At 55.6% G+C, this 24,441-nt stretch overlaps 2 protein-coding genes across 2 annotated transcripts; one reads left to right on the top strand and one right to left on the bottom strand.

The window, feature by feature from the left end:
- Positions 1-295: 295 nt before the first annotated feature.
- Positions 296-7,381, top strand: IGSF8 (immunoglobulin superfamily member 8). Its single transcript, XM_065886056.1, has 7 exons — positions 296-465; positions 3,556-3,933; positions 4,644-5,105; positions 5,436-5,843; positions 6,059-6,472; positions 6,824-6,954; positions 7,128-7,381. The coding sequence occupies exons 1-6, from the start codon at positions 414-416 to the stop codon at positions 6,937-6,939; spliced, it is 1,830 nt and encodes a 609-aa protein (XP_065742128.1). The 5' UTR covers positions 296-413; the 3' UTR covers positions 6,940-6,954; positions 7,128-7,381.
- Positions 7,382-10,745: 3,364 nt separating this feature from the next.
- On the bottom strand, positions 10,746-14,551 carry KCNJ9 (potassium inwardly rectifying channel subfamily J member 9). Its single transcript, XM_065882273.1, has 2 exons — positions 13,702-14,551; positions 10,746-11,077 (listed from the first exon to the last, which is right to left on the bottom strand). The coding sequence occupies exons 1-2, from the start codon at positions 14,549-14,551 to the stop codon at positions 10,746-10,748; spliced, it is 1,182 nt and encodes a 393-aa protein (XP_065738345.1).
- Between the last annotated feature and the right edge of the window lie 9,890 nt (positions 14,552-24,441).

The raw sequence follows: 24,441 nt of genomic DNA, 5'->3' as shown, positions 1-24,441 counted from the left end.
GGACCCCGTTGGGGCACACCCGGGGACCTGAGCAGGGCCAAGGTCTGGAGGGGTCAGGGCGGAGTTGGGGACCGGAGTGGGGCCGGGGCCGGGGCCGGGGCCGGGAGCCCAGGGCGGGGGCGGGGCCCGGGTAAGGCGGGGCGGGAATGGTCTTCCGAGTTGCCAAGGCGGGAGGGAAAACAGTAGGCGGAGGAGAGGAGGAGGGGAGAAGGGAGGAGGGAGGAGGGCAGAGGGAAGAGGGCAGAGGGAAGAGGGCCGTGACTTGGCAGCTCCAGCTTCGCTCAGCTTCGCTCCGCGCACCCACGCCTCGCTGCCCCGCTTCGTGCCCCCCACCCGGGCATGCGCCCCCCGAACCCCCGGCCACCCAGAGCCCGCGCCGCCCCCCAGAGCCTTCGCAGAGCCGGCTGCGCAGAATGGGCGCCCTCGGTCCCAAGCCGCCGCCGCTGCTGCTGCTGTTAATCCTGGGTAAGCCCGGCTCTGGCTCCCAGCCCCGCCCGGCAGGTGCCTGCCACCTGGTGACCAGCCCTGCCCTCCTCTCCAGCATTTCGGAGCCCCTCGCACCCCCTTCTCCGTCAGGGGCTCCCCCAGCCTTCCCGGGCCTGGCGCCCAGCTGCTGTCTGTGGCCGCGCTCCGAGCCAGTCTTGGGGCGGGCGGGGGTGGGGTAGCGGTGAATGCTCCCCAGTTCTGGGCCCCGGGCTGGGGCACAGTGAGGACCCACCGGATGTCGCCCCCAGGAACCGCCAGGCCCCACTTCTCAGCCGGCACACTCAGGTCCTGAGGTCGCTGCGCACAAATGCTGCGACTCCTCTCTGCCTCACTTAGCTTAAGGCCCAGCCTTGCGTGCTCGCCCTGGTGGGCAGTGCCTGTCCATCTTTATAATTGCCCAAGTTGGCTGGAGGCCCAGGGGCCGGTTCTGCCCACAGTCTTTGAAGTACGTCTACCCTAACTGCACCCCCCTCCCACCCCCCTTCATCATCTGAAGTTGGAGGCAGTTCCATCTCCATCCTGGGCTGGGTCTTTCCCCCACTTTCCCTCTCCCAGATAGCAGCACTTGGCTCTGTAGCCTCCCACTGGTTGTCACACCCCCTTAGTCCCAGCTTCCCTGCCTCAGGAGAAACCAGGCTCCATGGAGACTGATGCTGAGATCTCCAAGCACCCTGTACCTGTTGTGGTGGGTGTTCACGGTGGGATGTTCTGGGCCACCGCTGCATGGATGCATGAGGACCGTGACAGTGGAAATGTTTTTGGCGTGAACGGGAGGGCTCCCTGTAGGGATGGTCTGGGGAGGAGTATGGTATCGAGGCAGTGAGACTGCCTGTACAGATGTTCAGGAGACTGAAACCCTTGAAGTAAGAATACAGGGTGGTGAGGGGGTGGCTTTGGTGCCAGGATTTGGAGCTGCCATAGTTAAGGCAGAGGCTGACGTAGCCCCAGCCGCCTGTTTCTAGACCAGAGCTCCATCGTGGTACCAAGGAGCCTCCCTGTGCTGCATAGGTCCCTGGGCCCTGGGGGACTAGAATGAGTCCTCTCCTTGGGGCCCTGGGTGGGAGGCAGGAGGATATACAGAGGAAGGAGCTGTGAGGCCTGGCTGCCTAGTACTTGGCCCTTTTTCCCCAGTGGGCAGCGTGGAGCAGAGAGGAGCCCAGGGTAAATGTGGTGCAAAGAGACAGAAGAGCTTGCCGAGATGTGAGCGCCCTGGGTGTAGGTGCTTAACTTTCATTTTGAAGATGAGGAAATGAAGTCACTTGCCCCAGAGAACATATCTAGTGAGTGTTGGGGCTTGGATTTGAGACCACTCCCATGTGACTCCAAAGCAGGTCTCTTTGCTCTCCTTTCCCTCTCCGCTAACACAGAGGAGGGGACCTGGCTGGGGAGAGAGCTGCCTGGCAGCTGGTTTCCCAAGGCAGTGGGGGTGACTTTCCCATGGGGATCTCCAAGCATCAGCATTTGTGGAGCCAGGAAGATGGGAGGGGGCCCTCCTGAGCAGAGTCTGCCCGGAGCCCAGGGAAGGTGTCAGCTCGGTGTCTCCGCCATCACTCTGATTATGAAACATCCTCGGGCAGAGCCCTGCTGAGACACAGGCTCACTCACTGTCAGGGTGGAAGCTCTTAGCTCTCCTCCAGAAACTGAGGCCTGGGAGTGGAAGGGGCTGGTCCAAGCGGTACAGCTGGGGATGGGGATGGGGCTGGGGCTGGAACCCGACCTCCTGATCCCAGCCTGTGCTCTAACCGAGCAACCACAAGTTTTCCCTCTGACTCAGCCGCAGGAAGAAGGGAAAGGTAAGGGTAGTGCTTCTGGAGGAGCTGAAGGACAGTTTGACTAAAGATTAGGTGTTTTCCTCCAGCCGGTTATGCCCCTGGGAGTGACATTCTGGTTGGTGAGGTCAGTGCCCTCAGGCCTCTCCTTGGAGTTCCCCATGCCTCTCTGGCTTTGTCCCTCTGCAGGGGCGTGTGGAAGCTAGCCAAGGATAGTAGGAACTTGGCCAAGACGTTATACTTCTTGTACCTTAACTTTCTCATCTGTAAAATGGAGGCAGAGGGCTGACGCAGCCCTTCTTCCATTCTGAGGTTCTGTGATCTGGGGCTGTGGAAGGATGGAAGGAGAGAAGGAGGAAGCTGAGCCCTCCAAGGCCACCGGGAGTATCTGCGAGGGCAGGGTAGGGGTGAGGGTGGGGTGAAGAAGAATTTTGGCCTCTCTGAGGAGAGAAAGATGGGAAGGGGCAGCTGGGGGGTTATTGCCACCCTACTGAAAGGGAGCGGGGATGTAAATAAATGCACACCATATGCAAATGAAGGCTTCTGTTAGGGAGTTGGAGGGGGTGGGGTGAGGGTTGTTTGTCAGCTGGGCCTGCCCAGGAAGATTGGCAGGCACTGGTGGGGGAGGGGAGCTTCTGCCTCCAGAGGCAAAGGGCAGAGGCTGGTTCTTACCCCATGAGCCTCAGCTGCCTCGGCAGCCCTGCGGGGCAGAGAAGCAGTGAGCTCATGGCACAGCTGGAGTGGGGAGGGATTGTGTGGTGAGAACTGACTGGGCCTGTGCTCTGTCCTGCTCCGGCCACTGGCTCCATTGTCTGGAGTCCCCTGGCCCAGGTGACACAGCTGAGTGAACCAGCCCTTCTGATCAAGATTTTGCCAGCTCCCTTCAAACAAAGGAGGGGGACATGTGGTCTCAGGATCCCTTAGCTAGAAGGCTCAACTGGCATAAACGTGGGGAGACGGGGTGGAGGGGGAATTAAGGCACAGCTGGAATCGGGAATGGTTAAATCAGGAAGCAGATACACTCCTTTCTGACCTTAGATGCTCTGCTTCTGGCCTGCCAGTAATGGGGTGTTTCTGGGGTCTGAGGCAAACCTGGCTCTATACCACCACTTCCTTGAGACCCAGGTGTCTTACCTCCCAGCATCCTTTGCCTGTTCTCGGAACAGGGCCCAAGTGTATACCAACTTTCCTCAGGTTTCCTTTCCTTTCACAAGCAGAGGTCAAGAGTGATGCGGGGGTGGGGGTGGGGGGATGCAGTAGGGACCCAGGCATCCCTAACTTCTCCTGTCCTTCCCTATAGGAGTCGGGTGCTGTGCCCGGGAGGTGCTAGTCCCTGAGGGGCCCCTGTATCGCGTGGCTGGCACAGCCATCTCCATCTCCTGCAATGTCACTGGCTACGAGGGCCCTGCTCAGCAGGACTTCGAGTGGTTCCTGTACAGGCCTGAGGCCCCAGAGGCTGCCCTGGGCATTGTCAGTACCAGGGATACCCGATTCTCCTATGCTGTCTTTGGGCCCCGAGTGGCAGCTGGTGAGGTACAGGTGCAGCGTCTGCAGGGTGATGCCGTGGTGCTCAAGATTGCCCGCCTGCAGGCCCAGGATGCTGGCATTTACGAGTGCTACACACCCTCCACTGATGCCCACTACCTGGGCAGCTACAGCGGCAAAGTGGAACTGAGAGGTACTGGGCCCTGGGATGGGGTCAGGGCCGTGCCCTCCCAAAAGGCAGAAAGTCAGGGCCAGCAGGGACCTAAGAGGAACCTGAGCCCCAACGAGGTTAAGTGACTTGCATAAAGTCACCCAACAAGTTAGTGGCTGGCCTGAGACTCTAACCCAGAACTCTGGGTTAACTCCCTTCATTCCAGCCCACTGCTCTTATTCTGTCCAGCTACTTCCTGGGAGAGAAGAAGTGTCCTTAAGCTGTCCAGCACCTTTCCATTCCCTGATGGGGTAGGGGAGCCTGATAGGGTGAACAGACTCCATTCCTGGAGATTCCAGGATCCAGATCTGGGGGAGTGGGGGTGGCGGGGGAAATAGAGGCAGGGTAGGAGGAGTGAGACCACATGACATTCTTGCTCTCAAGTTTCTTTGTCTTCTGAGAAAGAAGACAGAGCCACTCTTCTGAGTGTTTCAAACAGGGGTCAGTCTCAAACATAAGGGTCAGTAGGCGATGGGCTGGTTCTATGAAATTCAACAAGTATTGAGCGCCTGTTGTGTGCCCGGCACTGTGCTTGGCACCATTGGGTTACAGAAGAAATAATACAGCATGAAGTCTCTGCCTTCTAGGAGCTCACAGTCTATTTAGGGAAATAGGTTGTAAGTAGGAAACAGTACCGAGGGTTAGTTACTGTACAGCTCCCAGCCCTCCCTCACTCCAGCTGTTCTCTCCAGTTCTTCCAGATATGCTGCAGGTGTCTGCTGCCCCCCCAGGGCCCCGGGGCCGTCAGGCCCCGACTTCACCCCCTCGCCTGATGGTGCACGAGGGGCAGGAGCTGGCACTGGGCTGCCTGGCACGGACGAGCACGGAGAAGCACACACACCTCGCCGTGTCCTTTGGGCGAGCTGTGCCCGAGGCGCCAGTGGGGCGAGCAACTCTGCAGGAAGTGGTGGGACTCCGGCCCGACATGGCCGTGGAGGCCGGAGCTCCCTATGCTGAGCGGCTGGCGGCAGGGGAGCTGCGGCTGGGCAAGGAGGGGACTGAGCGCTACCGCATGGTGGTGGGGGGCGCCCAGGCGGACGACGCAGGCACCTACCACTGCACTGCCGCTGAGTGGATTCAGGATCCCGATGGCAGCTGGGCCCAGATTGCGGAGAAGAGGGCTGTCCTGGCCCATGTGGACGTGCAGACGCTGTGTGAGTGCCACGCGTCCCACTGTGCCAGCTGGGAGCCTTGGTATCTCAGTAGGCACCATGGGCACTAGATGGCTATCGTCTGGCTCCAGGGAGCCCACCTTCCCTAGAGTGAAGTCCCATTAGTATCGCTTCCTGTTAGCACCTGTACCCATGACGGGCTTTCTCTGCTCAGAAATTGGGTGTGGGGATGGGAGGGCCATGGCTGAGGCGTGAGAGCCAGGCCCCTGGGTGGCAAAGACGGGTGGCCTCGAAGTTGCTGCTATCAAGGAAGGACAGGTGCTCTGTGCCCTCTCCTGCCTCCCTGACACCCCTTCCCCTCCTGTGTTTCAGCCAGCCAGCTGGCAGTGACAGTGGGGCCTGGGGAACGTCGGATCGGCCCGGGGGAGCCCTTGGAGCTGCTGTGCAATGTGTCAGGGGCCCTGCCCCCAACAGGCCGTCATGCCGCGTACTCCGTGGGCTGGGAGATGGCACCTGCAGGGGCACCTGGGCCCGGCCGCCTGGTTGCCCAGCTGGACACGGAGGGTGTGGGCAGCCTGGGCCCTGGCTACGAGGGCCGGCACATTGCCATGGAGAAGGTGGCTTCCAGAACCTACCGGCTACGGCTGGAGGCTGCCCGGCCTGGGGATGCGGGCACCTACCGCTGCCTCGCCAAGGCCTATGTCCGAGGGTCTGGGGCCCGGCTTCGGGAAGCCGCCAGTGCCCGCTCCCGGCCCCTCCCCGTGCACGTGCGTGAGGAAGGTGAGAGGGGGCGGGTTGGCCCTGGACAGGATATGGGGTCTGCAGAACCTTTCCCTTCTGTTTCTGTGCCTCTCTCCCTCTCCATCGGCTGCCTCCGTGTCTCAGTCTCACACTCCTCTTCTAAGATTGTGGGAACCCCCGGAGTTTCTGGGGTGTTGCTTGGACAGCAGTCCTAACCCCCACGCCCCTTTCACCTTCTGACTTTTGTTCTGCAGGTGTGGTGCTGGAGGCTGTGGCCTGGCTAGTGGGAGGCACAGTGTACCGCGGGGAGACGGCCTCCCTGCTCTGCAACATCTCTGTGCGGGGCGGCCCCCCCGGGCTGCGGCTGGCTGCCAGCTGGTGGGTGGAGAGGCTGGAGGACGGGGAGCTGAGCTCTGCCCCTGCCCAGCTGGTGGGTGGCGTGGGCCAGGACGGTGTGGCAGAGCTGGGGGTCCGGCCCGGAGGAGGCCCCGTCAGCGTGGAGCTGGTGGGGCCCCGAAGCCATCGGCTGAGACTGCACGGCTTGGGGCCCGAGGACGAAGGCGTGTACCACTGTGCCCCCAGCGCCTGGGTGCAGCACGCCGACTACAGCTGGTACCAGGCAGGCAGTGCCCGCTCAGGGCCTGTCACGGTCTACCCGTACACACATGGTGAGTGGTGCAATCCCTTGCTCATGCGCCCCCCGCCTCCCTCAGCCCCATGCTCTTGTTCTCCTCTCTGCATCTCATCCTCCTGCTAGTGGTCCCTCTGGTTCCTCTTTCTCTTCCTCTTTGCTTCACACGGAAAGTCTGAAAGTCCAGCTTTCAGCCCTTCAGTGCCCGGCTGCCCCGGTGTCCTGGTGGTAGGGGCTGGCTTGAGCGCAGAGCGGGCAGGGAGCAGGTGGGGGAAAGCTGTGTGGGAACGGGAGGAGGTGGTGTGGACAGCCTGACCGAGAAGGTACTGGCACGTGGGTGGAGGGCAGTGACACCCCAGACTGAACACAGCCATCCTCTCTCGCCCAGCCCTGGACACCCTGTTTGTGCCCCTGCTGGTGGGTGCAGGGCTTGCCCTAGCCATCGGAGCCACCATCCTGGGCTCCATCACCTGCTGCTTCATGAAGAGGCTGCAGAAACGGTGATCCCTCACACCCCAGGTGAGGGGCAAGGACCCCCATCCCCACCCCTGTCTTCCCTAGTCCTGAGATGAGCAGCTCCCTCCCTGGTCCCAGCTGGAGAAGGAGAAGCCCCTCTCAGCTCTGCGGGCCAGGGCCAGGAGGAATTCACACTCTCCTTAGCCCCCTCCACGTGCGTTCTCCCGTTCCTGCAGGTGTGACTATCTTCCAGCCCAGCCGCAAGCCCGCCTCTGGTGTCTGAATACCCTCTCCCTCTGCCTGCCCTTCCTTTAATTTATTTGACCTACTCCCACCCAGAGTGGGGGACACGGCCCCCATGCCCCACTCCTTCCTTCCCAAGCTCCTCCCTCTGGCCTTCTGTTCATGATCTCATACATAGCCCAACGGGAGGCCGTTCCCTGTCCTAGAATTAGTTTTTCTAAAATGTGAATAAACTTGTTTTATAAAATCCAGGGCTGGCTGTGTCTTCCCTGCTATGAGGCTCTAAGAGGCAGGGGCGCGTGGCAGGTGGGCTACTGGGGGCTGACAGCCTCTTCTGGACGACCCGCACCTCTCTTCCCCCCAAGAAACACCATCTGGCCACCGTGGGCCGTGCCACCTACCCCGGGAGGGGAAACCTGGGTCCCATCTGCTGTCTGAGCTGTCAGTGCAGAGCCAGTTCCTGTTGGGATTCCTCCTTGGGGTGGGGAGAAAGAAAGGGGGATGAGTTCCAGTTGAGCACGGCCTCTGCCCCCAGACGTCTCCTAGGTTGCAGGGCAGGGTCTTCCAGGGCCCGGTGCCCGTTTCTGAGTCCTCACGCTATTCTGCAGTCTCATTCTCTCCGTCAGGCTAATCTTGGACCTGACTCCTCCCCCCAGGCCCTGGGGCCTCAGCCTTTCTCCTCCTGATCTCCATTATTCTGCCTGACGGCAGCAGAATGGAAGGCCCGGAACACAGCCACCTAGGCGACGGGGACGCCAGCAGTCAGAGGGGCCCCTGCATACACCCGCCCCACCACCTGCGCGCAAGCCCCCTTGCTTCACCCATCCTCCCGTGCCCCCGGGGCTCCCCGCATTTGTCTCCGCCTAAGGATTCTCGGATCCTAGAATTCTTAGCTACACTGCACCTCGAGAGGCACGCAGTCTACCTCTTTCAACTCAGTGATTTAAACATTTATTGAGCATTACCAGTTTACCAAGTGTTGTTTTTACAGATAGGGAAACTGAGGCCCAGAGAAGTGATGCGACTTGCCCAGAGTCATAGAACCAATTCGTGACAGTGTCAGGCCTAGAACCCAGGTCCCCAGACTCCTTGCACTGCACACAGTGGGGCCCTGAGTGGTCGCTGAGTGGCAAGGAGAGGGGTGGCGGGGTCTCAAAGCCTTCCATCCAGCCTCAGTTCCTCTACGGTGGGTTCACTTGCAATGGGTGAACTACTGCGTGAGTGAGTGTGGACACCCAGAGCCCGCTCCCTCCTGTCCAGACTCCAGATGTTTCAGCAAATTAAACCAGAACTGTTTCTTACCCCATGCCCCAACATTTGTTCTTTGGGAACAGCCAGCACCAGTGTTCAGGGACCTCATCTTTGGGTGATAGTGACCCAAGTCACCATGTGACCTGAGGCAAAGCTGTTCTCTCCGAGCAGACCCAAGCTGGCGTGGGCTCCCTCCGCAGCCCCCTTTCCTGCTTCCAGGAGGCACAGCATCCCCCAGGACCCCAGCTTCCCAGCCTGGAATGCAGCACACTGGGGTGCTTCCCCACAAGGGGCTCAGACTTTTGTTAAAGAACAGGAAACGGGGTACAGCCAGGGCCAAGGGCTGGAGGTCACTGCTGGGCCCGTGTGGTGGGAGGGTGTGTCTGCCTGTGTGTACACGTCTCTCCCAGAGGCAGGTCCCCCTACCTCTGCCCCTTCTCGACTCGCCATTGCTCCTCCTTCACAATCCTGGGGTGGGGGGTGTCCCTGGTGACCGCGATGACACCAGGAAGGGGGTGCACGTGGCATGGGAACACCTCTCCAGGGGCTCCTGCCCCAGCTGGGCAGACAGCAGGTCACAGTCACATCCAGACATTTGGACTCTCGCTTCTCTCTCACATCTTCTCCCACATTTAATCCTGCCTCTTAAGTCCTACGTGGGATTCTCTCCTTTGCCACAGATGCCCTTCCTACCTCAGCTCGCCACCACCTTGGCAGCACGTCTCCTGAAGCCTTCCCGACTGCTCTGTACCATCTATCTTGCCTACTCATCTTGCCCAAACACCATCTCTAGCTTGTCACAGCCCGATTTCCACTGACGGGTGAGTCCCTAGGCCCAGAGTCAGACTCTTCAGCCTTGGTTTCACGGTCTCCTTTCCCCCCACCGCAGTTCTCCATACCCATTATATTTCAGTCTCCTCCCCAAGGACCCTCAGCTTGATGCCCACCTCCTGACAGGACCCCCAAGTCTGCTTAGGGAAGGGCTTCTTGGAGCGTGGTCCCCGTTCCAGCAGCGTCAGCAGGACCTGGGACTTGTTAGAAATGCAAAGTTTTGGTCTCTACCGCAGACCCATTAAGTCAGAAACTCTGGGAGTGGGACTCGGCCATATGTGTTCCCAAGCCCTCCAAGGGACCCTGATGCCTACCCAAGTTCGTGACTGCTGGCTCAGGTCACTCTCCAGGCCTGACGCAATGCCTAGCTTTCTGATTACCAAGCCCTTCCACCCCGTGCTCGGAAAGATCGCCCAGGTTCTCAGTTTGAAACAGCTGCCACAGGCATATTTCTGTTTTCCCCACGTGTACTATATTCCTAGAATAGGAATCGGGTCTCTGACTGTCCTCCCCACACATGCCTGGGTCAGTGCTCTGGACCCAACGGGCACCCAGTGAACCACGTGAATGACTCCCTCTCACTGTGCCCTAAGACTGATTCTGCTTTCCTGAGGACCCCGTGTCCCAGCTCTAGTGAACTCATGTTTCTCCATCTCTCCCCGGCCCTTCTTCCTCCTCAGAACCTCTCTATCCCCTCCCACCCCTGCAGTGGTACTCACGAGACCTCACTTCACTGTCAGAAAATAGCCATCCCTTGTTCGCCTTTCCTAGGCCCTGCCCCAGGGCCCCAGCTCTGGCATCTCCCCCATCGCTGGTTTCCCTGCACACATGGACAAGGTCATTCACACCCTGCTGAGCCGCCCTGCAGCCTTTCACCCTCCCTCTCAGCCTGTCACAGTGGCAGGGGTGGAGCTGGGAGGGCACCCTCCTCATCTCTGCCCGCCTCCGTCCAGCTTTCTCACCTCTGGGTCAGCTTGGGCTACTGTGTCCAGTGAGACAGGTGCGCCAGACTCAGGGAAGCTGGCTGAGGAGGTGAGTGGGGACTAAAATCCAGCCCACACTCTGCTCCCCAAGCCACGCACCCTAGTTTGGGGTAGTGTCAGTCTGGAGGAAAAAGCCGCCTTTTTAGAATTTGCACCAAGATGCTCTATGAGTTAGCAGCAGCCCTGAGCACACCACCTGTCTGTTGGTCTGTTGGCCCATTCACCTATCCACTGGCTGGCTGTCTCTCTCTGTTTCCACCTTCTCATCCAACCCGCATAGGTCCATCCTTCTGTCCATCCATCCACGCGTGAACAGAAGTGAAGGTCAAACACAGACAGGCTGGCAAGTTTACCCATTCCCCACCCTCCATTCTCCTGAAATCAGGATCTCTCCCATCCATGTTGGATCCCAGACCTGAGATTCTGAGGAGGCTCCCCAGCTTTAGTGCATTCCCAGGGACCTTGCCTGCGCCCTCCTCCACCTTCCGTAACCAGCTCCCCAGGTACCTGTGTCTGGCCCTGCCACAGGGATCTGGAGGAAACTGGTCACACCTTGGACTCACTCTCCGGGGGCGGCAGGCAGCCATTCTGCTCTTTGTCAGCCCCAGCCTCTTCGCCCGCCCCCTCCCCCAGCCCCTCCTCCTCCACCTTCTCGTCCAGCCGGCTGGGGATGGACCAGTAGAGATGGGCGTCAAGGCGGGCTGCAGCCTCGGCCAGCTCCCGGGCGCTGCATGAGGGTGTGGGCACCTCAAAGGTCTGGTGGAAGCTGGCATAGTCTACCTCGTAGAAACCATCCTCCAGGGTCAGCACTGACGTGAAGCGGTGACCCCACAGCACCTCATCCACCAGGTAGGAGCTCCGAGCTTGGCATGTCATTCCTGGGGGTAAGGGCATGGGTCAAGGGGGATCCCGGCCCCAGCCTTCCCTCCCCTGCTTCATTCCACAACCCTATTCCTAGAACCCTTCCCTGGAGCCCTCCTCAAGGACCCCCACCCACCCACTTTGGTCCAGCCTGCTTTCTCTTCCTTCCCAACTCTTGTACTTATCCAGTTCCCCCTCCTCCTCTCCATTTGCCCCAACTCCTCTTAACCTCCAGCCCACATTCTCCCCTCCTCTCCACTGGAGATGCCAGTCAGAGAAGCTTAACCTTGAAACTGACCTTGGGGATCGTCTAGCCCAATTTTCCTCTCCATACAGGGCTCCCCACTGGAGCATTCCCAATAATGGGCAACTAGCTTGCTCTTGATTACATCTCAGGATTGAGAGCTCACTACCTCACAAGGAGCCCACTCCTTTGTGTGACGGCTCTAATATTTGGGTTGTTCTTTATACAGAGCTAAAATCTGCCACCCTTATTTTCACTCTCCTGCTATATGACACCCCTTCAAGTATCTGAAAGCAGGAGTCTCAGTTTTCATCATGTCTTCTCTCCTTCAGGCTGAACATCCCTGTCTCCCTCCACCATTCCTGATGTGACCTGGCTTCCAAAAATTTTACTTTCTTGACTGCAAACCAGAGTGGCCAAGGAGGATCCTTTAAGCACTCTGAGTGTGATAAATACTCCGACTGTGGCCTGATCCATGCATAAGAGAGGGCTCGCCACTTCTCTCTTCTGGCCATGATGCTTTAGCTAATAGGGCCCAAGATTACATTACATAAACATTTTTGGAAGCTGTATCACATTGCCTGTGGCCAACTAAAACCCCCAATTCTTTTTTCACCAGAGCTCTTCCATGCTGTGCTTACATAAGTGATTTTTTAAAGCCTAAATGTAGAACTTTATATTTATTCGTTTTAAATGTCATCTTGTTGGATTTTGGCTCATTTTACTTGCTTTTCAGAAGCATTTTGGATACTGACTCTCTCACCCAAAATATTACCATCCTTTCCAGCTTTGTCTCTCTAGAAAAATCCAACAAGCTCCCCTCCCTATCTCCTCCACCCCACCCTCCCCATATCTCCTCCACCTCACCCTCCCCTGTCCTCCTTGCTGTGGGCCTGTGTCCTGTTTTCTCTGTGGGGTGGGCACACCCACCGGGGCAAGTGATTTTCCTTCTACCCTGAGATCTCTCATATTCCCCTCAGCTCATATGCACCTCCGAACAAGGGAGAACGGAAGAGTGAACATTAGCTAAGCAGAGACTGGCTCTCAACATTGAAAGCCCTGCCCTGAGCAAACTTGGGGACATTCCTTTGTTCCTTTGGTGAAGACTGGCGTAGGAAATGTCCGGTAGAGGAGGGGAAGAAGAGGCAAAAGGGACACTGGGGAGAGGGGCTGCGAGGAAGAAAGGGAAGGGCTGGAGGTACAAAGGGAGAAGAGGGTTGGGCAGGGACTTCTCAGGTACCAGCAAAAATGTGCCAGCCGGTGAGATGAGAGGAAAGGAAGCAGGGTGCATGGGGGAGGGGGAAGGAGTTAGGGGAGTATGGGGGTGGGGAGAAGGAGTGGGGAACACTGAGGCAGAGAGCGGTGAAGTAGAGGCTCAGCCTGAAGGGCCAGGAAAAGGGTTTGATGGCACCAGTCTGGGAGAAGTCAGCAGAGGGCAACACTGGCAACAGTGGCAGGAACTGCGGGGCCCCCTGCCGGGCCTTTGGTTATCCCACTCGCACTTTTCTTCTCCACTTCTGGATCTCAAGTCCCAAAGGACTCATTTCCTGCCCCTGCACTGGTCTTATCCTACCTGCTCCCAAACCTTTCACTGTGTAAGCCTGAGTTGGAGGTTCTCACATCACAGGTACATTGCTAGTTCCTTCTGGAAAGGGGTTTGAAATGTGTAGATCATCTATCCTTTGTCAGTGGAAACCGACGTGGAGAAACTGAGGCAGAAGTGAGCCCAGCTATCAACCTCTCCCTAAGGTCCAGCCTAGGAATAACTCAGGCCATGGAAAACCTGCACCATCACATTCCAGGGGCCTGGACCTCTCAGTACCGAGAAAAACCCGGAACCTAAGCCTTCCTTCCTACTCTGCACCCTAAATGCTGAAGCCAGACTGCCTGGGTCCAATCCAGACGTGGCCACTTATTTAGCCTATGACTGTGGACAACTTAACCTTTCGCTGGGGCAATTTCCTCCCTGAAAAATGAGCACAGTAACAAGAAATTACCTTCATGGGGCTCCGATTAAATAAACCAGGAGGTGTAAAGTGCTTTGGAGCCGTGCAGGGCACAGAGTAAGCACTGGGTGTTGTCTATTACCATTACTGTCTCCTATTCCCAGTGACACAGACCTCTCAGCCCAGGGCCCCAGGCCAGGGCCACTTCGGAGGATTCCTCCCAGCTTTCTCTCGCCTCTCTGGGTGGGTGGGTGGGGGGGTCACTCTTTTCATACACCCCTCCCAACCCATCTCATCTCAGCTCTCATCCTCCACCAGCCTCTCCATCCACCCCACACACCCCCCACCCCGCTTCCTCCGCCCTGGCCCCTCTGGGTCCAATTCCCCGCCCACCCGCTCCCCTCCTCCCCCTGCACTTCCTCCTCTCCCTTCTCTTTCAGCCCGCCCGCACCCGTGGCTTCCACCATGCCCTCGAGGATGACGACGATCTCGAAGTCGTCCCTCTCGAGGGCGCGGCGCGACGCCTCCCAGAAGGGGCTGGCGGCGTCGATCTCGTGGCTGATGACGAGCGGTGAGACGAGGAAGAGGCGGTCGTCGCCCGTGTCAAAGCCCACGCTGAGGTCGGTCTGGTGCAGCGGGATGAACTCGCCCTCGAGCGTCTGGCGCGAGCGGATGAGCTTGGCGCGGATGGAAGCCTCGACTATGTGCGACGAGCGCAGGTCGCCCACGCGGAACATGAGGCAGAGGCGCCCGTCGCGCAGCGACACCACGGCGTGCGAGGAGAAGACGAGCGTGGCGGCGCGCTTGTTGGGCTGCGAGATCTTGACGAACATGCAGCCCACCATGAAGGCGTTCACCATGGAGCCCAGGATGGCCTGCAGCAGCAGCAGCACGATGCCCTCGGGGCACTGGTCGGTGATGACGCGGTGCCCGTAGCCGATGGTGGTCTCCGTCTCGATGGAGAAGAGGAAGGCGGCCACGAAGCCGTTGAGGTTGTTGACGCACGGCGTCCACGCCGTGTCCTCCAGGTGCTCCAGGTCGCCGCGGCCGTAGGCGATCAGCCACCAGATGGCGCCGAAGAAGAGCCAGGTGAGCGCGTAGGCCAGCACGAAGAAGAGCAGGCTCAGGCGCCACTGCAGGTCCACGAGCGTGGTGAACAGGTCGGTCAGGTAGCGGTACGTCTCGCGCACGTTGCCCTGCTGCACATTGCAGCGGCCGTCCTTCTCCACGTAGCGCTGGCGGCCGCGACGCCGCGGCTGCTCCTCAGGCCCCGGCGAGAAGGCGGCGTTCTCCTGCGCCATGGCCGTGGCCGCGGCGGGGAGGTCACGGCCCGGGCGGCGGCGGCGCGGGGCCTGGAGGGGCTGAGAGGTGGGCCAGATTAGCCGAGCCGCGGGAGAGGCCGAGACGTCCGGGCCTGCGCCCAGGGGCCGGGTGGCCCAGAGCGAGTCCCTTGCTGTGTCAGCCTCAGCTTTCCGCATCGGTAGAATGGGCGCAATACACACAACCCTAGCCGTCCCCACCCCCAGCTCACAACACCGTGAAGATCAAATGGGATAGTGTGTATGAACTGGATCGCACTCTGCACGACTGAGTATTTTCAGGGAAACGGGGTACCAGAGGTCTTGGTCCCACTGCTCTAACTGGGCTGTGCAGCACCTCACGGCCACCCCCAGGCGAGAGGCCCAGGCCAGGAGGGAGTTTCCTGAAACGCTTAGACTGTGGGTTCCTTCGAGGCAGGTGCTTAATCTTCCTCTCCCGTGCAGAGCCCTCCCTGCCCGAAGGCCACCCCCGCCCCACTCCGCCCTGGCTGATATCAGGCAGTCCGCTAATCCCTGTCTCCGCAGTTCAACCTGCTGTCTAACCAGGCTCTTTGGAAGTTCACCTGGAGACTGACACAGAAAGTCTTTCCCATTCCTCCCTCCTTGGACCTCGCTTACTCTACCCTCTCCCACATCTTCTTCCTCTCAACAAGCTTACGAAGGAGAAATGGAAGTGGTGGAAAACGAGTGAAAAAATCTCCAGTGGGCAAGGGTTGAACATTCCCACCTTAGGAAATTCCTACTGGAAATCCTCCCTGAGGACTGACCATGATCATTGCGGCTGTAGCGTCAGCCCCATTTCCCCTAGGTTATTTCCACAGTGGAGACAGCCTGCAAATGGGCAGGAGGACGGGAGAATATGAGATCAACACGGACAGCGGGGGTAAAGGAAGCACAAAGTTCAAGGTAGGCTTGCAGCCCTCTAGTATCCTATTCTTCATGAGCTATTAAATCAGATAAGTGATTTAAGCACACACCTTTACCTCCTTCCTCCCTTCAGTTCGCCCCTCCCTCCCCAGCCTCCCACCTCCCTTGACTATCCTTAAACAGCCCCCCTCCATATGCCGCAAAGCTCACATTCCAAGGGAAGCCTACCTGATTTTGCTTTAAGTTCTTCCCCGTGAGGAGCTCTCTGAGCTGCAGGCTGCCCCGAGAGAGAGAGACCCAGAGCCCTTCCCTAGGCACCCAGGGGCCCCTAGGAGGTATGGCTCGTATGAGGAAAGGTTAAGAATTCAGGACTTTTCAACTTTCCCTTCTTCTTGGGAATCATCCTCTTTCCCCACTCCAAGGAAACCTGGGCTGGCTCGGGTGGGGTGATGGAGGGGAAGAGTGTGACATAAGGACCACAGATGGCCTGGACGTTTGACCAGGTCCTGGGGAGAAACTGCCTGGGTATGTAACTCCAAACCCAGCACTCTCGAATTTAAATTCTGGAGTGAGGTGTTCTGCAGCCAGACCTTTGGAGGCTCTGGTGTGTGTGTGTGTGTGTGTGTGTGTGTGTGTGTGTGTGTGTGTGTGTGCTGGGTAGAGGGCAGGAGGAAAAAACAAAATGAGATGGCTTGGAGCTTAGGGGCATCCCTTACATTTCCAGGAGGAATCAGGGGACACAGGATCCAGGAACCCCAATGCAATGGCAGATTAGGGTCTTCCCCTCCCCCAACCATGAGCTTGCTTTTTCTCTTCCTGCAGCCCACGATGTCCTCGATTGGCTTAGAGATCACAGGTCATTCAGAGAAGTACCTGGGCCCACTTATTCCAGCTTCTGCCAAGGTGGGCTTTCGGATGTTCTCTCAGGGTCTTAGGTAATCTGACCCCCAATCTGCCTGCTGAGACAGATTTCTCTGCCCAGGTGTGGGGAAGAAACGCCAGAGTCTGATGGCCCCCAGAACTCTCTCACCCGCCATTGCCCTGGGAATCTAGGTGAGCCTCACTTTGATGGTGTTTTATCTCCTGTCTTCGGGCTGCACTTTCTCAATGGGTAAGGAAAGGTGTGAAACTGTTGCCTCTACCTCAAGAGCAAAGACTCGATTTCTACACCTTCCCTCCAAAGAGTCCTGTTCCTCCAGCCTATTCCTCCTTATTTCATGTGCATGCTGTGTCCCCTTTCCAGAAGACCCCAGTGCTGCATTTTCCTGGATCTCCCTTTCTCTGGCTAGAGAGTGCTGGCCAGCAAGGGGGCTTATTTTTTGGAAGGGGATCGGGCGAAAACTCCCTCAGGAACCAGCTCTTCCCAAACCCCCACTTGCCTTGGAAATAGGGGCCCAAACCCAAGTCCCCTGGAACTCAACTCACAGCGTGTGGAGAGGAGAGTAGCCGGCAGCAGAGACCCCTGGGGGTGTAGCGTCCATGCCCCTGACACCGCCTCCCCCCCCACCCCAGCCCCCTTGGAGGGTGGGAGCCGCAGGCACCGCTGTTTCTCCTAAATGTAGCGGCAGCTCTGACTAGGACTTGCTATCTGTGTCATCCGCACTTCCCAGGCTCCCCTGCTCCTCTCCTGTTTCCACAGCAACCAGTCTGGCGACAGCTCTAGAGCATCCCCCTCCCCTCCCCAGTCCTGGGTACCACTAGAGGCTGATCCATACGCCATAGCTATTTTTAGCCAAAGTTCCTCCTCTTGGACAACTCAGAGCTCGCCTCCTCACCCCCTCAGGAAAACAAGACAAAACAAAAAAGAAAAGCTAGCATGCTGACTCTTTCCCAAGAAGCTCCTTGCTCTGGGAAAATACAGGCCTTGATGTGTTTGGGAATAAGGCATTTGGTTTCCTAGGGATTCACCTCCAGCCGGGCTTCTGGGTGCATGTGCTGCTCTCGGGTCAGGCCTGCCATCACAGTCTCCGTTTTTGGAGAGGTCACCCTGATCCAGAAGAAGGTAGCTAGAGGGAAAAGAGATCCACCCAAGGAAGGGAGGTAGGGTCAGAGGTTCTAATCTTTGTCACTGATTTGCGATGTGACCCATAGGAATCACTTCCCTTCCTTCAGCCACAGTCGCTCCATCTTTCACAAGACGTGGATATGTGCAAATAGCCCCTTCTGCCTACTTTACAGGGCGTGCAGATGGAATGAGGGAATATAAATACAAGGGCTTTGAGGAGTAGTTTCTTAACAGCAAAAGGTCTAGAAACAACCCAAATGTCCAACAGAGAGAAAAGGCTAGTTTAGGGCTTACTAACTCTTCATTCAACAAATTTTTGTGGAGCCCACGTGCCAGGTAATGTGCTAGGTGGGGCTGGTTACAGAAGTGGATAAGTCCCTGGCCACCAGGAGCTCATGGTCCAGTGGGGGAGAAAGATCCATAAGCACAGAATACTAACACTACTCCTGAGAATTGATTGAGCATCAGCTCTGAGCTAGACACGCACCTTATTCAACAACCCTGGGCGATACCCTATGAGACAGGTATTATTTTCTCTATTTATAGATGAGAAAATTAAAACTGAAAAAGGTTAAGTGATTTACCAAATGTCACAGAGTCGGATATCGGCAGAGAAGTAGTCACACTCATACACCTGTGTCACACCTCCATGCTCCGCTCCCTTGGTAATGCAATATTTGTGGCAAAGCAGTCTAATCAGTTACGATGTTCGTATATGTAAATGTGCATGCAGGTACGCTGTTACATAAAAACCAGGACACGAGAGCATTCTTTTTTATTTTTGCCCGCAGCACCACACGTCTTGCAGGATCCCAGTTCCCCAAACCTGTGCCCCCTGCAGTGGAAGCGTGGAGTCCTAACCACTGGACCGCCAGGGAATTCCCCAAAGTATTCTTATAAACTGATCATAACTGTATAGAAATAGCTTTAGGAATACTGATAAAAATCAGGGAAAAAAAATTGGAGAAATGGAAATACTTCCATGTTTATTTTCCCCAGGGAAATAATTAAAAGCAGAGAGTGGTAGACAAATGCCAGGCGTTGCTAGTATCAGCATTATTATACCCGAGATATTGATCAGTTCTCCAGCTGCCTTAAAGTTGGAACAGGAAGATGTGAGCTAGAGAAGCAGGACGATATAGAAATGGATACCAGCAGGTAAAAAGTCCCTGGAATGGCCTGGCAAGGTGGAAAAGGTGGTGTTGAGTAATATAGTCTCAGGAGGCAGTGTCCTGGATTCAACCGCCAACTCTGTCCCCTATTGGCTGGGTGACTTTGAGCAAGTTACTTAACCTCTCTGACCAGTTTCTTCATCTAAGAACTGAGAACAGCTGTATTATCCATCTCTGGGGGATTGTCATGAGGATTATATGAGGCAGTGGGGGCACACTGTAAGTACTCAGTAGATGCTAGCTATGGTCTTCCTTCTTCTCCTCCTCGTCGTCTTCATCCCAGGCATCTCCTGAAATCTCCACCTACCCTGTGCCGCCTTCTTCTGTGCTGGTGCCACCCAGTGAGACCTGCAGGGGGCACTCCTGGTACACCGCCCTCCTCTCCCAGCCCTCTCGCCTGTGTTTCTTGTTCCAAGTGGAAATATCGAGTTTTCAGCCCGAGATTGGCATCAGGAGGGCTGTTAAAGCCCCAGTCAACATCCCCGTCTCCTGGGCCTGGCCCTGTCACCTGAGCCTTGGGACTGCTAGCCTGCCCTTCTCTGTCCTGCCAAGCAGCTGCTCACGTTGGTTCCACTGTGCCAGGAGCTCAGAGAGAAGAAACCAAACTCCTGGGCAAGAACGTATTTGCATAGAACTGGCCCCATTTCCTGGAGGGGGAAATCACAGGGCTGGCAGCGTCCTCCGGAAGATGTATCAGCCAGCCCCCTGCCTCAGTGCAGGCTGCCTTGAGCGCGGCCTTCCTGACAAAGGAGAACACCACCCCCTCCGCTGCTTTATGGATCTGGCAGGTCCTGGACTTTGCCTGGTATCTAACCTCAATTCTTTGTTTATCATTGAACTTGAACAGAGTGAGGGAAAAAAAAAATGTTTTCTTAGGTACCAGGATACAGAAAAATAAGCAGGATCCTAGCTTTCAGGTATTATGAAGTAAAGAAAGCAACTTTACGAGGAGTCAATGAAATATGTCAGTACAGTTGTGACGATGGGAGATTGGGTTTGGAACTGGAGAATGCTGAGGGCGGGAGGGGCACAGCTGGGGCCACACTGCTGGTCTATAAAGAACCTTGGTACAAAGTAGAAAAAAGGAACCCCCCTCTGGGCATATGCACTCCTTATGGCATGTAGCAGGTGGTACTTCGGCATAAAAAAAAAATAAAAAGGGGAATCCCTCCAGTAGACACGGCTCCAAGCCATGATGCAAGGAATGGCAAACTGAACGTGGTTCAGTCCTCAGTTTGCCCCCTCAGTGGGTGCCTTAATGCAGTGCACAACCCGTACAACTGTATGTGGCAGCCTTGGGATCAACCAATCTGGGAAGATTTCCTTGAGCAGTATCATGAGACTTCTTAGGTAAAAGGTTGGAGGTGGGAGAGGAAGCATGATGGGGAATACAGGAGATGGCTGAGGATATGAACTTAATGGAGCAGGGCGGCCAATCAGATAGATTATAACAATTTCTATAAATTCAAGGGAGATGGGGCCCTAGAAAACTCAGAGCAGAGGGAGCGTAGGTTTGCAGGAGTGAAATGTGGCTGGATATTAGAGTGAAATTGGGAGAAGCAGAGCACAGACCCAGGACACATGGAGCCCCACTGGGCTTCTGAGGCTGAGGGCTTTGCTGGTCTTCTGGCTGAGTTCAGGAGAGCAAAAGGATCAGAACCTTCTCATACACAGGTCTATCTTGCTTTATAGGACTGGAGGAAGTAGACCAGGATTTAAAAGTCACGGACGTTAGAGGTAGTCCAGAATTAATCCTCACTTTACAGGTAAGGGATGGGTCCCAGGCAATTTACAGACAAGGATGGGTCCCAAGTAATTTACAGGTAAGGGATGGGCCCCAAGAGCATAGACAGAACTAAGACCCAGGCCTCCTGGCTCCTGGTCCCTGGTTGTTTCTTTATTCCCTGTCGCCTCCCTCCTACCACAGTATATTGGGTGTTTTAATAGAATTTCTGTCCATTGGACCCAATTAGAAAGGTACTAGAGAAACCACCTAGTTAAAGAAATTCTGGATAGAACCCTTTGGTAATGTGATTAAGCATCCCCTAACTTATGTCTTATAAATGCGAGTTCTTGTAAATTGCATTTACTGAAAGGAGGTGGTATACCTAAATAATGATCCATTCATGCCTTGGTAGGGGGTGTAGCTCAGGCCCTCTCTTGGATTTCTCCTCTGTGGTCAGGATTATCCAGCTATTAGGTGCCCCACTACTAATGGAAATTGCTCAGCCTTGTGGGGCCCGAACACTAAAATGCCCCTCGGAATCCTGTGGGGGGCGTTGTCAGTATCTCCATTTCCAGCCGATCCCTCTGACTGTGAAATGTTGCCTGTTCTGAGCCTCCTCATGCCTCCTGACCCAAAGCTTCCCTCATCCCTTCCGTCCGCACTGGCTTTTCCCAGCAGAAGCCCCTCATACTGCTGCCCACTTGTGGATTCTTCTTCCCAAACAAGTTACTCACCCCTTACTGTCCTCTGTGCTCTGAAGGAGCCCCTGCCCTATGACAAATGAGGTAAAAGAAGAGATGAGGCCAAAGTTGGGAGGAGGGAGTTAGAAAGGAGCAAGTGAGAATAAGAAAGACAGAACTTGCTGAAGTGAGGAAACAGAGGGGTGTCCTTAAAAAGAGATGGTTCCCCTAACTGCCATTTTGTGTGGGAACACTGGACATTGCAACCCTGGCAAATTTTTCATACCGATGTGTGCTCATATGGACACGTTTATGTTTCAACTATGCAAAATCACTCTAGGATTACCTCGAGACAAGCTTTGGAGTTCAACGTGCGTGGATTCAAATTCCAAATCGAACGCTTTCTAGCTATGTTACCATAGGCGAGCTGCTGAAACTCTCTGAACCACAGTTTTTCCATCTCAAGTAACATGTATATCTTGCGTAGTAAACACTCACAAATATGAATGCCCTATGCCGTTTATTATTGATTTCCTATTGGGCTCCTAGTGACTGTTCTAGGACTTCTTTCTTTTGTAAAAAGACTTCGAAATTAAAAACTGACATTTGATACGTACAGAGGAATGTATACATGATGGATATCTGTGTATATGCTATAAAACGTAATTTAAGAACAAAAGCTCGATTTAAATCACTCTTGTAAAATTAGAAACTTACAGCGCCGTTCAAGCTATCTGTGTCTTTTTCCACAACCTCTGCACACCTGCTGTTATGGAACTTCTAAATGCTTTCTAATTGCTCAGTCCCACCGCCACCCTGAGTTTCAGTAAATGGCTTTTTTGAACTACAGAAGAGTGAAAACCATTTGGAAGGAACTTCTGCAGAGACTCCTTGACCACCAGGTATCTCTTTCTGCTCCTGCCCTTTGATTCTTTCTTCCCTCCTCTCTCAGAGGAGTACTCCAAATGTCGAGCTGAGGAGTTTGGACTGCGACCTGCAAGCAAGGGCCACCAGTTTGGGGTTTTGATCCAAGGGCACAGGGACTGACATTGTGAATACAGGTTACCTCTTCCTTTGAGACTAGAGAGAAGGGTGAAGGGTGGGTCAAGGTCCTGGGCTGCTAGTGACCTTCCTGATCCTGACAGTAGCCGTGAAATGAGAAAGGATATCCTAGAGACATAGAACAAAGGGAGACTTGACAGAATTTGGTGGTTTTGTTGACATGTCAATGGATGGAACATAGGGTAAGGGTGAAGAGTGAAGATGATTTTTAGTTTTTTAATCTGATCAACTGGGAGGAACACAGAAGTAAGGAAGGAAGTCATGAGAACTCCCAGCCTTGAGGAGGAAGAGGATGAGTTCAGTTTGGAGCCTGTCCAGGTGGGAGTGGAAATCCCCTGCCAGCCACTGGAACTGTGGAGGTAATGCTCTAAAGAGAGCCTAAGGCTGAAGGTAGAGATTTGGGTGTAACTCAGGAACGATAGTTGGAGCCATGTAAGTGACGAAGGGTCCAGGAGCAGGACACGGAAAGAGAACGTAAGACTGAACCTTGGGTATTGGAGGAGGAAACAGCTGTAGGTCGGGGTGCGTAGGGGCAGTGGAAGAAGATGAGGCTGGAATGGCACCAGGTCCAGGTCATAAGAGGCCTTCTGTTCCACGGTTAGGAATTTGGACTTTACTTATAGACAATGGGCAGTCTATGGAAAGCTTAAATCGGGAAGTGACACCGTCAGATTGGTGTTTCAGAGAGATTGGTGTTTCTTCTTAAATGAAGGATTTCATGATCTGACAGATTATTAGAGTGGAGAAAGACTAGAGGTAGGCATTAGAAGGCTGCTGTAGTAATCCTGGTGAGAGGTGATGGGGTCCTGGACCACTGGCATGATGATGAGATGGAGAGGAAGGGAGTGGGATTTATGTGATTTAGAAGGTAGATGCGTTGATTAGATAAGGGAGATGGGGTGAGGAAGAATGAAGTCTAGGATTGCTGCCATGTTTCCTCTTGAGTCAAACCACTTTGTTCACCTGCTGATTAGTGATCCTAAAATTCTGCTCTACCTTTGTCTCCCCTCTGCTCGAGAAAACTTCATTTACTCTCCATTGCCTTCAGAGCTGACCATGAATGGGCACAGCTCTATATTTACTAGAGGTCTTCCCCCACCACAAACGCTACGCTTACCTTCAGCCCAGTGGCCCCCCACCCCCGCCATGGGGGCTATTTGAAATGGACATTGACCCGTCATAGGGCGTCTAGAGGCTGAACTGAACTAAAATGTCAAGTGCCTTTCCTCTTTTCCCCCCACTATGTATATCAACTCAATATGGTAATACTGGTTACTGATTAGTAGTTAAATATCTACGATGAGCAAAAATGGGGAAATAAATGTTTTCTTCCTTAATACATGCCAAGAGTGGGAGATTGTGGATAAAAACCTCTCAAAACATGGATTCCGATAATGAAAGAAGTCCTTCGTGATGAAAAGGTTGAGAACCACCACTCCGTATTCTGGTCCAGTGGACCACTTTGCTGCTGTTTCCCAAGCAGACTTGTATTTTTCCTGTCCTCCCAGGACTTTGTGAATGCAGTCACCTCTGCCTTAAATGCCCTCCCCGCCGTCTCCCCGTACCTGAATCCTCTGCATTCTTTAGGGGCCTTATCGGATGGATGTCACGTCTGTCCTCCCACATCTGCAGGACCCCCTAAGTAGAGTGATCTTTCCCTTTCTGCTGCCTCCAGCACCTCCTGGGCACTTGGGCTGCGTGTTCTGCCCTCTCTCAGACCAAGCCACTGCAAGCGGGAATGGTGTCTGCGCATTTCGCATCCAGGACCTCACCCAGCACTTAGAAAATGGCAAACAGCATGGAAATGGTGCTGAAGGATATAACCCCGTAGTCCCGAGCCCGCCCCTTCGGCGCTGCCTGTCGGGCCACTGGGCCGGTCCTGAATTCATTTCCACCTCATTAACTCGGCCCCAGGTCCGCCCCCGCCTGCTCCCGCTCTCTGTTCCCCATCCCTGACACGACAGCCTCCTTTTTCTTCCTTCTCTCTTCCCCTGTCATCTTGCCAGCTCGGCTTCTATCGCTTCGCCTATCGTCTATTTCTCCCTGAGTCTGTCTGGGTCTCTGTCTTTGGGTATTGCTCTCCGTCCTGCTCCTCCAGCTGTCTGGGGCTCTGCTTCGTTGCCCCTACGCCCCACCCCCTGCCCAGTCCCCTCCAATCCCGGCAGCTCGGGCCTGGCGCTCCACATTCCCATTGGCCTGTCCGGAGCCCCCCGCCCCCGCCCGCCCGGCCCCTCCAGGTCCCTCAGTTCACGCAAAGTTTGGCTCTGCGCTGCGGAGGGAGGGGGCGGCCCGGCCCGGCCCAGCTCTGCCCCCGGCCGGCCCGACCCCGGCCCCGGCCCCAGGACCAGCCCTTATCTGAT

This window comes from Phocoena phocoena, chromosome 1 (assembly GCF_963924675.1).
Source record: "Phocoena phocoena chromosome 1, mPhoPho1.1, whole genome shotgun sequence".
Classification (NCBI taxonomy): Eukaryota; Metazoa; Chordata; class Mammalia; order Artiodactyla; family Phocoenidae; genus Phocoena; species Phocoena phocoena.
The sequence above is the reverse complement of the archived record's forward strand: the minus strand, read 5'-3'. Positions and strand labels throughout refer to the sequence as shown.

What these genes read in the sequence shown, in the direction of transcription:
- IGSF8 (XM_065886056.1), top strand. Translation starts at nt 414, where the DNA reads ATGGGCGCCCTCGGTCCCAAGCCGCCGCCGCTGCTGCTGCTGTTAATC. An exon ending in CGGCAAAGTGGAACTGAGAG is followed by an intron (nt 3,934 to 4,643) that starts GTACTGGGCCCT and finishes TGTTCTCTCCAG; the next exon opens with TTCTTCCAGATATGCTGCAG. An exon ending in CGTGCACGTGCGTGAGGAAG is followed by an intron (nt 5,844 to 6,058) that starts GTGAGAGGGGGC and finishes TTTGTTCTGCAG; the next exon opens with GTGTGGTGCTGGAGGCTGTG.
- KCNJ9 (XM_065882273.1), bottom strand. Translation starts at nt 14,551, where the DNA reads ATGGCGCAGGAGAACGCCGCCTTCTCGCCGGGGCCTGAGGAGCAGCCG. An exon ending in GGGCATGGTGGAAGCCACGG is followed by an intron (nt 11,078 to 13,701) that starts GTGCGGGCGGGC and finishes CCTTACCCCCAG; the next exon opens with GAATGACATGCCAAGCTCGG.